General features: G+C 43.5%; 1 protein-coding gene across 5 annotated transcripts in view; it reads left to right on the forward strand.

The window, feature by feature from the left end:
* The window catches only part of si:dkey-237h12.3 (teneurin-3), a 257,105-nt gene that overhangs the window by 151,515 nt on the left and 92,303 nt on the right, over window positions 1-13,287 (forward strand). For all 5 annotated transcript variants that reach the window (XM_061834126.1, XM_061834127.1, XM_061834128.1 and 2 more), the window contains 4 exons: window positions 882-1,096; window positions 8,982-9,192; window positions 10,892-10,993; window positions 12,984-13,178. In XM_061834126.1, coding sequence (XP_061690110.1) covers window positions 882-1,096; window positions 8,982-9,192; window positions 10,892-10,993; window positions 12,984-13,178 — 723 coding nt within the window. The remainder of the gene's footprint in view (window positions 1-881; window positions 1,097-8,981; window positions 9,193-10,891; window positions 10,994-12,983; window positions 13,179-13,287) is intronic.

The following is a 13,287-nucleotide window of genomic DNA, read 5'->3' on the forward strand; positions in this document are numbered from 1 at the left end:
GACACTGGGAAATCCTTCGGTCTCAAATTCCTCCTTCTTCTACATAGAGGGAGCTAACATACGTTATATCCTAACCTTAAAACAAAAGTTGATAAAAAGATATACACATATATGTACGTTCGCTGCGTTCGTCTTTCTGAGACGTCCATAGCGAACACGAACAAGTTGTCGGATGGCACATGCTGAAGCGTGGATGGGGATGTTTCAGACTGGCTGGAAATATACAAAATATACGTTCATGCGGATTGATCACAAGGAGACTTTTCAGCACCGGGAGCGCTCAGACCGTCACACCGGGGCTCAAATCCTGGCACTGCCTGTGTGGAGTTTCCATGTTCTCCCCGTGCCTGCGTGGGTTTTCTTCGGGCACTCCGGTTTCCTCCCACATACCAAAACCATGCACTAATTGGCGATTCTAAGATGCCCTTAGGTGTGATTCCGAGTGCAACTGTTGGAATGGAGTACAAAGGTGAAATAGAATTTTTGCTGGCAAATAGTTGTTTTTGTTTTTCCAGAATAGACAGTTTTTGAAGCCCAAAAAGAGTGTACATATTTGTCTCTATGTGCCTTGTGATTGGCTGCACCCAGTTCAGGGGGTATCCCACCTTCTCCCCAATGATAACTGGGTTAGGCTCCAGCATTCCCGGGACCCTCGTGAGAGTTACATTCTGAAGGTTTAAATAGGAAAAATGGAACATGGAATTATGACAAGAGCAGTGTAGGTGTTAGAATTAATCATGTACAGTACTTAAGTAATCAATTGTTTCTGTGTGAATGTATTTGTTTTCGAGGATTTAGGAGACCTTTTGAAATTTTGACGGCCATGTGTCATGTTTCTATACTTAGTAGTAAATAGTAATCGTTCTATTTGCACCACCCAGGAAGGACGAGCATTCTCCACCAAGAGAACAACTCTGTGGACACGGGGCCAGTGGACGTCGGGAAAAGAGCAGGTCTAAGCGTTCCTCCCGGCGTTTTCTGGCGTTCCCAGCTCAGCGTGGACAGGCCCCGGTTCCTCAAGTTCAACATCACGGTGCAGAAGAACGCCTTGATCGGCGTGTACGGGCGCAAGGGTCTTGCGCCGTCTCACACGCAGGTGAGGACTGCGGCTTTTACGTTGGTTTTGGTTGTACTAGGAGGGTGTAAGGGAGTTGGGGTCTGGGCTACATGGCTATGCCCAAGAATACGCTTAGTGTTAAAGGCTTAGGGAATGGCCATGTTAAAGCAATAGAATGCAACTGAAAGTGCTTTACATAGATAAAATCAAATCTGTCATGCCACTCATCCACATAGACACACATACTACTATTACAACTACTATTAATAATCGTACCGTAATTTCCGGCCTATCAGCTGCGACTTTTTTCACGCGCTTTCAACCCTGCGGTTTATGCGGTGATGCAGCTAATTTGTGTGTGGTTTTTTTTTTTAAACGGCCGCAAGGGGGCACTCGAGCGGAAAAGGTAAGAGTGAGACCTGTGGAATATATGTGCCGAGGAAGTGACTTTTACCGGTCTGGCCCTGTTAGCGCTGCGCTAACGTGTTACTGCCATCTCTCAGTGATTTTTACCGGTATGTTTTTTTTTTTTTTTTTTTTTTGTTTTTTTACCAGCACTGTTAGGGTGCTGTTAGCGCTAAGCTTTGTACCATCTGTCTTTGTAAATATCTCGTGTTTCAATGTGGGCACTTGCGGCTTTTACACAGCTGCGGCGTATGTATGTACCAAATGGTATTTCCTTAACAAATGTACTCAGCGAGGCTTATAACCAGGTGCGCTCTGTAGGACGGGAATTACAGTAATCTAATCACCTATGGCTGGGCACTGAATCCAGATGGGGAGATACCACCCCAGGGGGCTGCCTCCCCTGACTTCAGGCAAGAGGTGGGGTACACCCTGAATTGTTTGCCTATATACAAAGAAGCAACCATTCACGCTCATATTCAGCTACTTAGCTTAGCCGCTGATTAGCATTACCTGGCTTGCTGTCATGATTCATCCACCACAATCTGTTGAATGAATCTTGCGTAACTTTCCCCAATTCATCTGCCGCGGTCCCATTCTGTCATGAATATCCATGCAGCTCCTCATGGCGATCGGCTCTTATCCTCTCGGGAGAGTACGACTCCGTGATGTACGTGATCAGGGTACAATTGTGGATACAACTGCACATATGTGCGTACACACTAAGTCAAAATGGCGGTGGAAGTAAACAAAGCATTGCAGCTTTTGTCGGGATAAAATATGTATTTTGATTTGTCCTCCTTCAAATTGGTAAATTATGGTTCTGGATTTGTTTTTCTTCCAAGCTGACTTCTTTATAGCGCTAATATACACATATAGCTTTAAATAAAAACACTTTTAGCTTTCAGCTTTTAATACTCGGCTATGAATTAGCTTGTTGATTTACCAGTGTCCCTCTCGTTTCGGCCATTTGGCAATTCAAGTGTTCCCGGAGTGTTTCGATGTCTCACTTGAATGACATTGGTGAATTCCCGTCATCTGGGAACAATGGTGACAAAACCACTCAGAAGACAGGGGCTTGCAGGAAAAAAAAAAAAAAAGCTTTCAGCCTTACCTTGTTGACATTTCTTCCTAGTGAAGCACTTCACTTGAGTGCCCAGCCTCCTCGGCAGAGCAGTGTCGGACGAGCAGGTGAGACTGACCGAATTTTCAAAGTTATAGAGGAACATAGAAGCTCAACAAATTCAAAGCGCAAGTGGGTGGTATTGACTAACCGAAAGGGCTGGGTTACGTTGAGGGAATTTGAGTGTTTGTATATTGCAAGCAGCTTGGTGAAAAAAAGTCCACTGTTGGAGCAATCATTAGAAAATGGAAGAAGCTAAACGTGACGGTCAATCTCAATCAGAGTGGAGCCCCATGCAAGATATCACCTCGTGGGGTCTCAGTGATCCTAAGAAAGGCGAGGAATCAGCTCAGGACTACACGACAAGACTTGATCAATAACCTGAAAAGAGCTGGGACCACCGTTTCCATGGTGACTGTTGGTAATACACTAAGACGTCATGGTTTGAAATCATGCATGACACGGAAGGTTCCCCTGCTTGAACCAGGACATGTCAAGGCCCGTCTTAAGTTTGTCAATGACCATTTGGAAGATAACAGAGGAGTCATGGGAGAATGTTTTGTGGTCAGATGGGACAAAAATTGAACTTTTTGGTCATAATTCCACTAACCGTGTTTGGAGGAATAGAAATGATCAGTTCCATCCCAAGAACACCATCCCTACTGTGAAGAATGGTGGTGGTAGCATCATGCTTTGTAGGTGTTTTTCTGCACATGGGACAGGACAATTGCACTGTATTAAGGAGAGGATGACCGCGGCCATGTGTTGTGAGATTTTCGGGAACGACCTCTTTCCCTCAATCAGAGCATTGAAGATGGGTCGTGGCTGGGACTTTCAGCATGACAATGACCCGAAGCGCACAGCCAGGAAAACCAAGGAGTAGCTCTGTAAGAAGCATGTCAAGGTTCTGGCGTGGCCTAGCCAATCTCCAGACTTAAGCCCAATAGAAAATCTTTGGAGGGAGCTGAAACTCCGTGTTTCTCAGCGACAGCCCAGAAACCTGTCTGATCTAGAGAAGATCTTTGTGGACGAGTGGGCCAAAATCCCTCCTGCAGTGTGTGCAAACTTGGTGAACAACTACAGGAAACGTTTGACCTCTGTAATTGAAAACAAAGGCTACTGTACCAAATATTAACATTCGTTTTCTCAGGTGTTCAAATACTTATTTGCAGCTGTATCACACAAATAAATCATTAAAAAAAAATCATACATTGTGATTTCTGTATTTTTCTTTTTAGATTATCCCAAGAGAATAGGGTTAGGATATTACCCTAAATTTGTCTTGTGTCGAGTAGGGTGAGGAAGAAAGGGTTATGTGATAAGGGTGAGGTTTGACCCACGTGTTGATGAGAGTGGTATCAGTCATACAGGTGAGTTGGACACTTTGTGGTGGAGAAAATAAGAAAGAAACAAAACCTAAAGACAATCAAACAGAAAGGAGGAGTAATTAACAAGACGAGCACTTTTGTGTCAGTGCTGGCCGCCATGTCAATCGGGGGCCGCCTTGGAGGTGCATTCAGCCACCGATCAATGCATTTACTCAACTGAGCATGAAAGAGCCCGGCCGGCAATATTGAGCGGCCCATTCATAGCCAGCAAAGGGGAGACAACATTTACGAGTAACAGCTTTTACGCCTCTTGTCAAATATAGACCTTGTCCTCCCGCTATTGAGTCCCTGTCAGCGGCCGTACAAAGAAAAACAAACTGGAGGGGGAAAAAATTGGACTTTTTTTTTTTTTTTTCCCGGAGAACGTGTAGCAGGTCACTCAATCTAAATGCTGTGTTTGTCCTCTGACTCGCCACGCCTAATGTCACCGCCATTGTTGGACTGAGATGAGCTTAGAAGGGGTTCAAGCAACCCCATCGAGACGGATGCACTCGACCGGAAGGCTCGAAGCTATGTGGGATGGGACTGTATTATTGCTTCCCCCAAGCACAAAGAAGCCAACTACCGCCGGGTTAATAACATCCACCCACCTTCCTTTCCCTGCCCCACACCCACTGCTGCAATCAAAGGGATGACTTCACCTGTGAAAGTCAGCCAAAAAAAAAAAAGAAATGGTTGCAGAGGTCCTTGTTTGTCACATTCCCAAGCAATATATCCTGTTTTCATGTATTTTCTTATTCCCCTTTCTTTCAGAACCATACATTAATTACCATATTTGCCACCAAGAGGCAGAGCTGCATCTTTGAAACAGATAGAATGAAGAAAATAAGTATTTGAACACCCTCCTGTATTGCAGGTTCGCTCACTTAGAAATCATGGAGGGGTCTGAAATTTTCAATCGTAGGTGCATGTCCACTGCTTGAGAGATAATCTAAAAAGGAAAATCCAGAAATCATAATGCATTATTTTTTTTAACGATTTGTGTGATATAGCTACAAATAAGTATTTGAACACCTGAGAAAACCAAAGACCCAGCCACGACCCATGCTTCTTACAGAGCTACTTCCTTGGTTTTCCTGGCTGTGCGATTAGGGTCATTGACATGTTGAAAGACCCAGCCACGACCCATCTCCAATGCTCTGACTGAGGGAAAGAGGTTGTTCTCCAAAATCTCACAATACATGGCCGCGGTCATCCTCTCCTTTATACAGTGCAGTCATCCTGTCCCGTGTGCAGAAAAACACCTCCAAAGCGTGATGCTACCACCCCCATGCTTCACAGTAGGGATGGTGTTCTTGGGATGGAACTCATCATTCGTCTTCCTCCAAACATGGTTAGTGGAATTATGATCAAAACGTTCCATTTTGGTTTCATCTGACCACAAAACGTTCTCCCATGACTCCTCTGTATCATCCAAATGGTGAGTGGCAAACTTAAGACCGTCCTTGACATGTGCTGGTCTAAGCAGGGGAACCTTCCGTGCCATGCATGATGTCAAACCCTGACGTCTTAGTGTATTAGCAACAGTCACCTTGGAAACGGCGGTCCCACCTCTTTTCAGGTCATTGACCAAGTCCTGTCGTGTAGTCCTGGGCTGATTCCTCACCTTTCTAAGCATCAGTGAGACTTCACGAGGTGATCTCTTGCATGGGGGTCCACTCCGAGATTGACCGTCGCGTTTAGCTTTATACAATTTCTAACAATTACTCTAACAGTGGACCTTTTTTCACCAATTTCTCCGTAGCCCTTTCCAGCCGTGTGGAGTTGTACAATTTTGTCTCTGGTGTCTTTGGACAGCTCTTTGGTCTTGGCCATGTTACAAGTTTGGGTCTTACTGATTGTAAGTGGTGGACAGGTGTCTTGATGCCGCTCGCTGATAGACAGGAGTTCAAATACTTATTTGCAGCTGTATCACACAGATAAATCATTAAAAAATTGATACATTATGATTTCTGGAATTTTTCTTTTTAGATTATCTCTCTGACAGTGGACATGCACCTACGATGACAATTTCAGACCCCTCCATGATTTCTAAGTGGAATAACTTGCAATATCGCAGGGTGTTCAAATACTTTTCTTCACTGAATTTTGATCGTGCAAACCGCACGGTTGTTCCATAGTCACAAGGCTCATGTTTCAATTCGTTTAAGGGTTAGGATCTAAAAACTTTAAATTCGCCCACTGACCACCCTGAAAAGCTTCTTTGATTCTCTTCCTTTCTTTTGTCTGTGGAGTATCTGTATTTTCAGCCCGTCGGCCAGTCTTGTACGTATGAAATTGGGTGAGTTTAATATATAACAAACCAAAAGAAGAATCAATCCTCTTCTTCCCCGGTCTCATACATGGTTAATACTGCTTTCAGAAATTGCCTTCCAGTGCTAGTCAATTTCTGTCCTATTATTGGACTCCAAGGGTTCATTTAGACCACATGAACTTTCCTAGTTGAAAGCAAATATTTTATTTTCAGGGTCGAAATGTAATTCTAGTGTAATTTGTCTACCAGTCGGTTAACCCGATGTCTTGTGTGCTTTCTTCGACTCTACAAAGCGTCAGTATGTGTTCCAGGCGTTCACCATCTGGCATTGAAATGTTTTCAGAGCGAAGATGTTCATGCCACTTGTCAGCCTTTAGTTTTGTTTTTCTTGGTTGTTGTTGCTAACCCCGCAAAAGTCCAATCTGAGTACTCTTTTAAAAAAAAAAAAAAAAAAAAAACGGCAACGATTTGCATGCATGGCAAGCTGCCCCTCGGTTCATCGTTTCAAACACCGGTCTGCACCAGCGGCTCGGTTCGTCTGCGTGTACCGTGCAATTTCCCAAAGCAGGGAATCCTTTTTTCTGCATATGCTGTGCTTCGCTGTGCCCATTAGCCTGTCTTGGGGACGTGTTGTTTTCCTCCGCGCTGAACAGTTAAGGTTCAAATGAGCTCCAGCTGTTCAGCGGGTACCTCTTCAATTATTGTTTGTTTGTCTTGTAAGTCGATATTTGTTTGCGTTGGGAGAAAGCACATAAAGTCTAGACTTTACACCGATTGAATCGGCCTGATCGGATCGGCTAATAATCACCACTTTTAAAAGTGATTGGCTATAATGTCTTCATTCCCCAGTCAATCATTGACATTATTGTTCAAATCTGCGATTCAACCTATTATCGCTGACACCATCTCGTTTACTCCTGGGGATGTTACGCGCTTTTGAATCCAAAAGCTAGTTTATTTTTTAGCATTGTGTTTTTTCTGAGTGCCGTATTTTCCGCACTACAAGGCGCACCGCATTATAAGGCACACCTTCAATGACTGGCCTGTTTTAAAACTTTTTTCACATATAAGGTGCACCGCATTATAGGCCGCATAGAATAGACGCTACAGTAGAAGTTGGGGTTACCTTATGCATCCATTAGATGGGCTGCGCTAAAGACTCAATATTGATCCATATATAAGGCGCACCTGATTATAAGGCGCACTGTCAACTTTTGAGAAAATTAAAGGGTTATAGTGCGGAAAATACGGTACATCGCTAAATTCCCATCCCTGTGGCTAGTTAGCTAAAGTGGCTAAACACGATGCAGATGCTATCCTCGGCTATATAACACCAATCACCTCCTTAGTGGATTCATCACCAAATTACTGTATCCAATAACGCACGAATGGCAGCACGAAATATCCCCAGAGTAAATGAGACTTTGCCTCACGGGCAGCTCTGTGGCTTTGGACCATGTTTGCCACGCTAGCGTCACTAATTGCATCATTAAGTCAGATCCACGATGGATTCATTTCTAGATTATGCCCAACAAAGAACAGACAACAACTGTTTGCTAATGAGTTATTCATCATCCAAGCTGGGTTCGGAGGACACGAATCATACCAAAACACTGTGACCCTGTCGAAATCAGGCATCCGGGCACGAGACCGGCCATGAGTAGATTCATATTCGAATACAATCAACAAAGCACGAGTTAAATATGTTGCATTATTGTTTGTAGGCAGATGACGCTGTGCTGTCTTTGAACACGTTGTGCTGTGGAGATATAAGGGTTAGGGTAACGCTGAGTGATATTTTTTTGTTTTTCATTCATTTTTGTCTGTATGCTACGCCTACAAAAAATGTCTTCATATGGTAATCCATGAGTGGCCATAAAAATCCTTTATTTAGGCCCCAACCTTGCCGGCTAAACGAAGAACTCGTTCGCAGTACACAGTGTATCCTTTGGTTATGTTTTAAATGCCTCCAATTAGCAGGAATAAATTCGATTTATTCATTTTGATTGCATAAATTACTCAACATCGACAGGGTCTCTCGGATCATTTACATATTTAAAACATATACAAACTTTTAGCCATCTGTAAAGTCTATCCATCAGGCGAGTAACTGAATAATTCTCTGATTTTCATGCAAAGCAACGAAATATAAGAAATTCTGTGCCAAAGCCCAACGGAGAGAGATCCCCCCCCCCCCTTTTAGTGCAGTAACTCACTCTGAGGACACAGTGATATCAAAATCAACATTCTCCTTAAATATTATATTTCCGTGTACCAAACCCAATATAACAAACAGTTATACAGTGGAACCCCTGACTGGGAGAATTCATCTTTTGGGTTTGTCTTTCCTTTTCTTGATTCTTGGGGCAGCAAAGGCAACTTTAATTGGATCCCACAAGGTTCTGCGCCAAAGTAAAACGCAACTGTGGTTCCCAGGCAACATTTTTACATCCTCAAATGAAGTCGCAAGAATAATACGACCATAATCGGTTATATAAATGTATGGCATGTTGATGCTGTGTGTGGCCTCACAATCACACGCTTGTGTAGGCAAAACAATCAGTCGCTCTTGTTGGCTATGTCTGGAAAGTCAAGGCTGTGTTGGATATGAAAGGATTCATGAGGCATAGTAAGGGTATGTGAGGCATATTAAAACCAGGCATAACAATCATGACAAAACAATTCGTCCCTTGTGAGCAGTTTATCAGTGACGCTGGAATCTCTCGTCTGTTTTTTTTTTTTTTTTTCCTGCAGTACGACTTTGTGGAGCTCCTGGACGGCAGCCGCCTCATCGCCAACGAACACCGTGCCCCGAGCGAGCCCGACAGGGGGGTCGGCCCGGACCACCAGGTGGTGGTCCACCAAGCGGGATTCATCCAGTACCTCGACGCTGGCGTGTGGCATCTGGCTTTCTACAACGACGGGCGTAGCCCGGAGGCCGTGTCCTACAACGCCATCGTCCAGGGTAGGACCGTTTTGATCTGAATATATGATCTTGATGGCTGCGTTTTACAAATGTGTGTATCAGAGAAGAGATTTACAAGATGTGGTAAAAGTAAAGTAGATCTACGTTCCTACCCTCACCTATGGGCATGAGCTGTGGGTCGTGACCGAAAGACCAAGATCCCGGATCCAAGCGGCCGAAATGAGTTTCCTCCGCAGGGTGTCCGGGCTCTCCCTTAGAGAGAGGGTGAGAAGCTCGGTCATCAGGGAGGGGCTCAGTGTCGAGCCGCTACTCCTCCGCATTGAGAGGAGCCAGACGAGGTGGCTGGGGCATCTGATCCAGATGCCTCCCGGACACCTCCCTGGTGAGGTGTTCCGGGCATGTCCCACAGGAAAGAGACCCCGAGGACGACCCAGGACACGCTGGGGAGACTATGTCTCTCGGGTGGTTTGGGAACGCCTCGGGATCTCCCCGGAAGAACTGGAAGAAGTGGCTGGGGAAAGGAAAGTCTGGGTATCCCTGCTGAAGCTACTTCCCCCGCGACCTGACCCGGAAAAGTGGTAGATAATGGATGGATGGATGGATGGTAAAAGTAAAACATGATGATTTTCTGATCTGCTAATGAAGTTATGAAGTTTTTCTGAACGGCATTTCACAACAGGTGTTTGATTCACATTATATCTACGTATAAAAGTTGTTTTTGTGGTTGCCAGTCCATTAACTCATCAACAAGCTCAACAACAAAAAAAAAAGTCAGCCGAGTCGACTCGATTGTTGTCGAGTAAACGTGGCCTTTCCCACTTCGCCTGCGTGACCTAACAGAGATCAGCTGGATTGAGAAGGAGGGAAGAAAAAAAAAATTCCCGCCTGCCTGATAAACAAGTCGATGTTTGAGACTTTTCCGTACCTTGAAGGCCAAAAGTGTTGTACTTCGGGTGAACGCGAGGCTGGCTCACTGTAATAAAATCCATGCATGGACATTGATTCTTCCCGCCAAACAACTTGTAGGCTTTGTCAAAAGGCTCAAGATGAATTTTTTCTCCTTTATTTCCTTTGGGGGGAGACTTTCATCGATTGGGCCCTCCCAAATATGAAGGTATCGACGTGCCTGGCGTGAATTGCCCTCGTCCACCTCCAGGTAAAAAAAAAAAACACCGAATACAATCGGAACAACCAATACAACCCAGAGTAGTAACCCCCCCCCCCCCCCCAAAAAAAAAAAAAAAAACCTAAATAAAAAACTTTGCCCTCTTCACTCTTTTCAAAATAACGCCAGTTTGGGAGTCCGTTGAGCGAATACCCTGCAGGATGTGTCAGATTAACTTCAAGTCTGAGAAGACTTAAAACACTCGAGGGATTCTTCGACTGCTTGATCATCGGGGCGTTGGGCCGTGATAAGGTGGGGAAAAAAGGAGAAAAGACAGGGAATGCGTGTCGAGGAAATTGAATTATTTGCTCTAATTTAAAATGCTTTTTGTGGCTTTTATTTGACAGATGCGAGGAGATGCGTTACGGGAGCTTAAACCTTAGTGGAATGGATACACTTTGCTTTTCCTTGCACAAATAAGGGATGCTAGGCGGGTGTGGGGTGGAGGGGGATCTGCCACTGCCTCGTTGAGAATGTGCACTTGTCAAAAAGTTACTTTAAAAGCCATCTTCCCCTGATTTGCGGCACGGTGACAGTGGCGTGATGCGTTATTAATAGTCTGACTTCCTGCAGAGTCTGTCACCGAGTGCGCACACAACTGCTACGGGAACGGCGAGTGCGTGGCGGGTTCCTGTCACTGCTTCCCGGGATTCATCGGGCCATACTGTTCTAGAGGTAATTATATACTTTCATCCATATAGAGGACCTCTACATAGATAGGTGTGTGTTTTTGCGTCTGTGCATGTGTGTGCATGTGTGTGTGTGTGGTGTGTGTGTGTGTGTGTGTGTGTATACACATACACACACAGTGCTACCTCTACTTACGAACGTCTCTACTAATGAAAAATAAATTTTACAAAATCAAATTACGAAACGCCTCCTCAGAAAAATACTCTCTCTAGTTACAATCGAAAATTCAGGATACAAAAAGCAAAAATAGGCGTTGAAACTGCAGCCCCCAAATTCGTGTTAAAATCCTGCATCTTAGTTTGTGTGCCGCAATAGAGCTGCTCTCCCATTGGGTATCGCCGGAGCATCTTCCTGGCATCCCATTGGCTAGAAGGGATGTCAATCTTTACCCATGATGCTTTACATTTCCCTTGGACACTCAAGTGTCAGCGAATCACATGCGCACGCACAGGGTAGCATGTGGAGCAACTGGTTAGAGTGTTGGCGTCACAGTTCCGAGGACCAGGGTTCAAATCCCTGCTTTGCCTATTTAGAGTTTGCATGTTCTCCCCATGCCTGCGTGGAATTTCTCTGGGCACTCCGGTTTCCTCCCACATCCCAAAATCATGCACTAATTGGAGACTCTAAATTGCCCCTAGGTGTGATTGTGAGTGTGACTATTGTCTGTCTCCATGTGCCCTGCGATTGGCTGGCAACCAGTTTAGGGTGTACCCCACCTCCTGCCCATTGAAAGCTGGGATAGGCTCCTGCACTCATGCAAGCCTCGTGAGGATAAGTGGCTCAGAAAATGAATGGATATATGCACACACACATATGTTTTTAGTGTGTGTGTGTGTGTGTTTGTGTGTACTTTATCACTCAGTTATTACTTCACTACATTCACGTCAATAGTACTGGTGTGACTTTTTTCTATTGAATTTTTAATATCAAATGTAAATGATGAGCTCAGGGCTCATATTCTAGTGCTATATGGTAATGCAGTATACATTGATTTCAATATAAAAATGGCATTCTCGTAATCAAATCTGCAAAGCTGTTTGTTGACCTTTTTTGCTATCCTGGGACTATATAGTTGATACCAATCACAATAACTCTAATTTCATATTATTATCATTTATAAACGCAATGGTTTTGTTGGATATTAGGGTCACTAACATTTTTTAAACTGAGCTGCTTTTGTATATTGGAAAAGAGGGTTGCCACTTAGAACCACGCATCGGAAATATACTTGCCGAATTTATATTTAATTGTGTTCATTTATGATTAACTGACCCTAATTTACCATTTTCCTCAAAATGTGACCCCGTTGGCGGAACAACAATTTGTGGATAGATTTCGTGAAGAGACTGATCGTGTTAAAGATTTGTCACAATAATTATCAACAATGATTAACAATATGTGAAATAAATAAGTCAATATACAACACCTCAAGCTTTATAAATGTTTGTGAGTGTTTGCATTTTGGATGGAATTGATTTGTTGAGTTTGATTTTAGAAAATAATTTCTTACAACCACAATTTTTGAAAGTTAAACAGCAATATTGAGTAATTTCAGGAGGTGATGCTCTGCTATTTTGCACGATATCCTATAAAATTTTAATCGTAATACAATGTGTTGTTCTGTTGAATTTCACGTTAACTTTATCAAGAAGTGTTTTTATATTTTTTGTACAAAAATTTCTCCATGTTTTAGTCTTTGAACAATCATGGGATGCTCAAAGATATTGTCAAATACACTTGTCTTATACTGTATGTTCTGAAAATGAATGAGACTGCTTCATTTTTTTGCAGGGTTTCCTATCAAATTATCTTTATGTGCTAAATCAACTACTACTGTATATATATTGTGTGTATGAGGTATTTTCTGCACTGAATTTACTGTTTATATATATATATATATATATATATATATATATATATATATATATATATATATATATATATATATATATATATATATATTTTTTTTTTTCAGCTGCCTGCCCCGTCCTCTGCAGCGGTAACGGCCAGTACACTAGGGGGCGATGCCAATGCTACAGCGGCTGGAAGGGCACGGAGTGCGATGTGGCCTCCGGCCAGTGTGTGGACCCTCAGTGCGGGGGCCACGGTGTGTGCGTGGTGGGCAACTGCGTGTGCAACACTGGCTGGAGAGGAAGCAACTGTGAGCAAGGTAATAAAATTTACCCCCACTACATCGCATTTTATTTTTTTTTTTTGTGGACTGTATCTTTTTGTCTATCACGGACAGCTACAGTTTGGAGCAAAATTTTTTCTTCACA

This window comes from Syngnathoides biaculeatus, chromosome 11 (genome assembly GCF_019802595.1).
Source record: "Syngnathoides biaculeatus isolate LvHL_M chromosome 11, ASM1980259v1, whole genome shotgun sequence".
Taxonomy (NCBI): domain Eukaryota; kingdom Metazoa; phylum Chordata; class Actinopteri; order Syngnathiformes; family Syngnathidae; genus Syngnathoides; species Syngnathoides biaculeatus.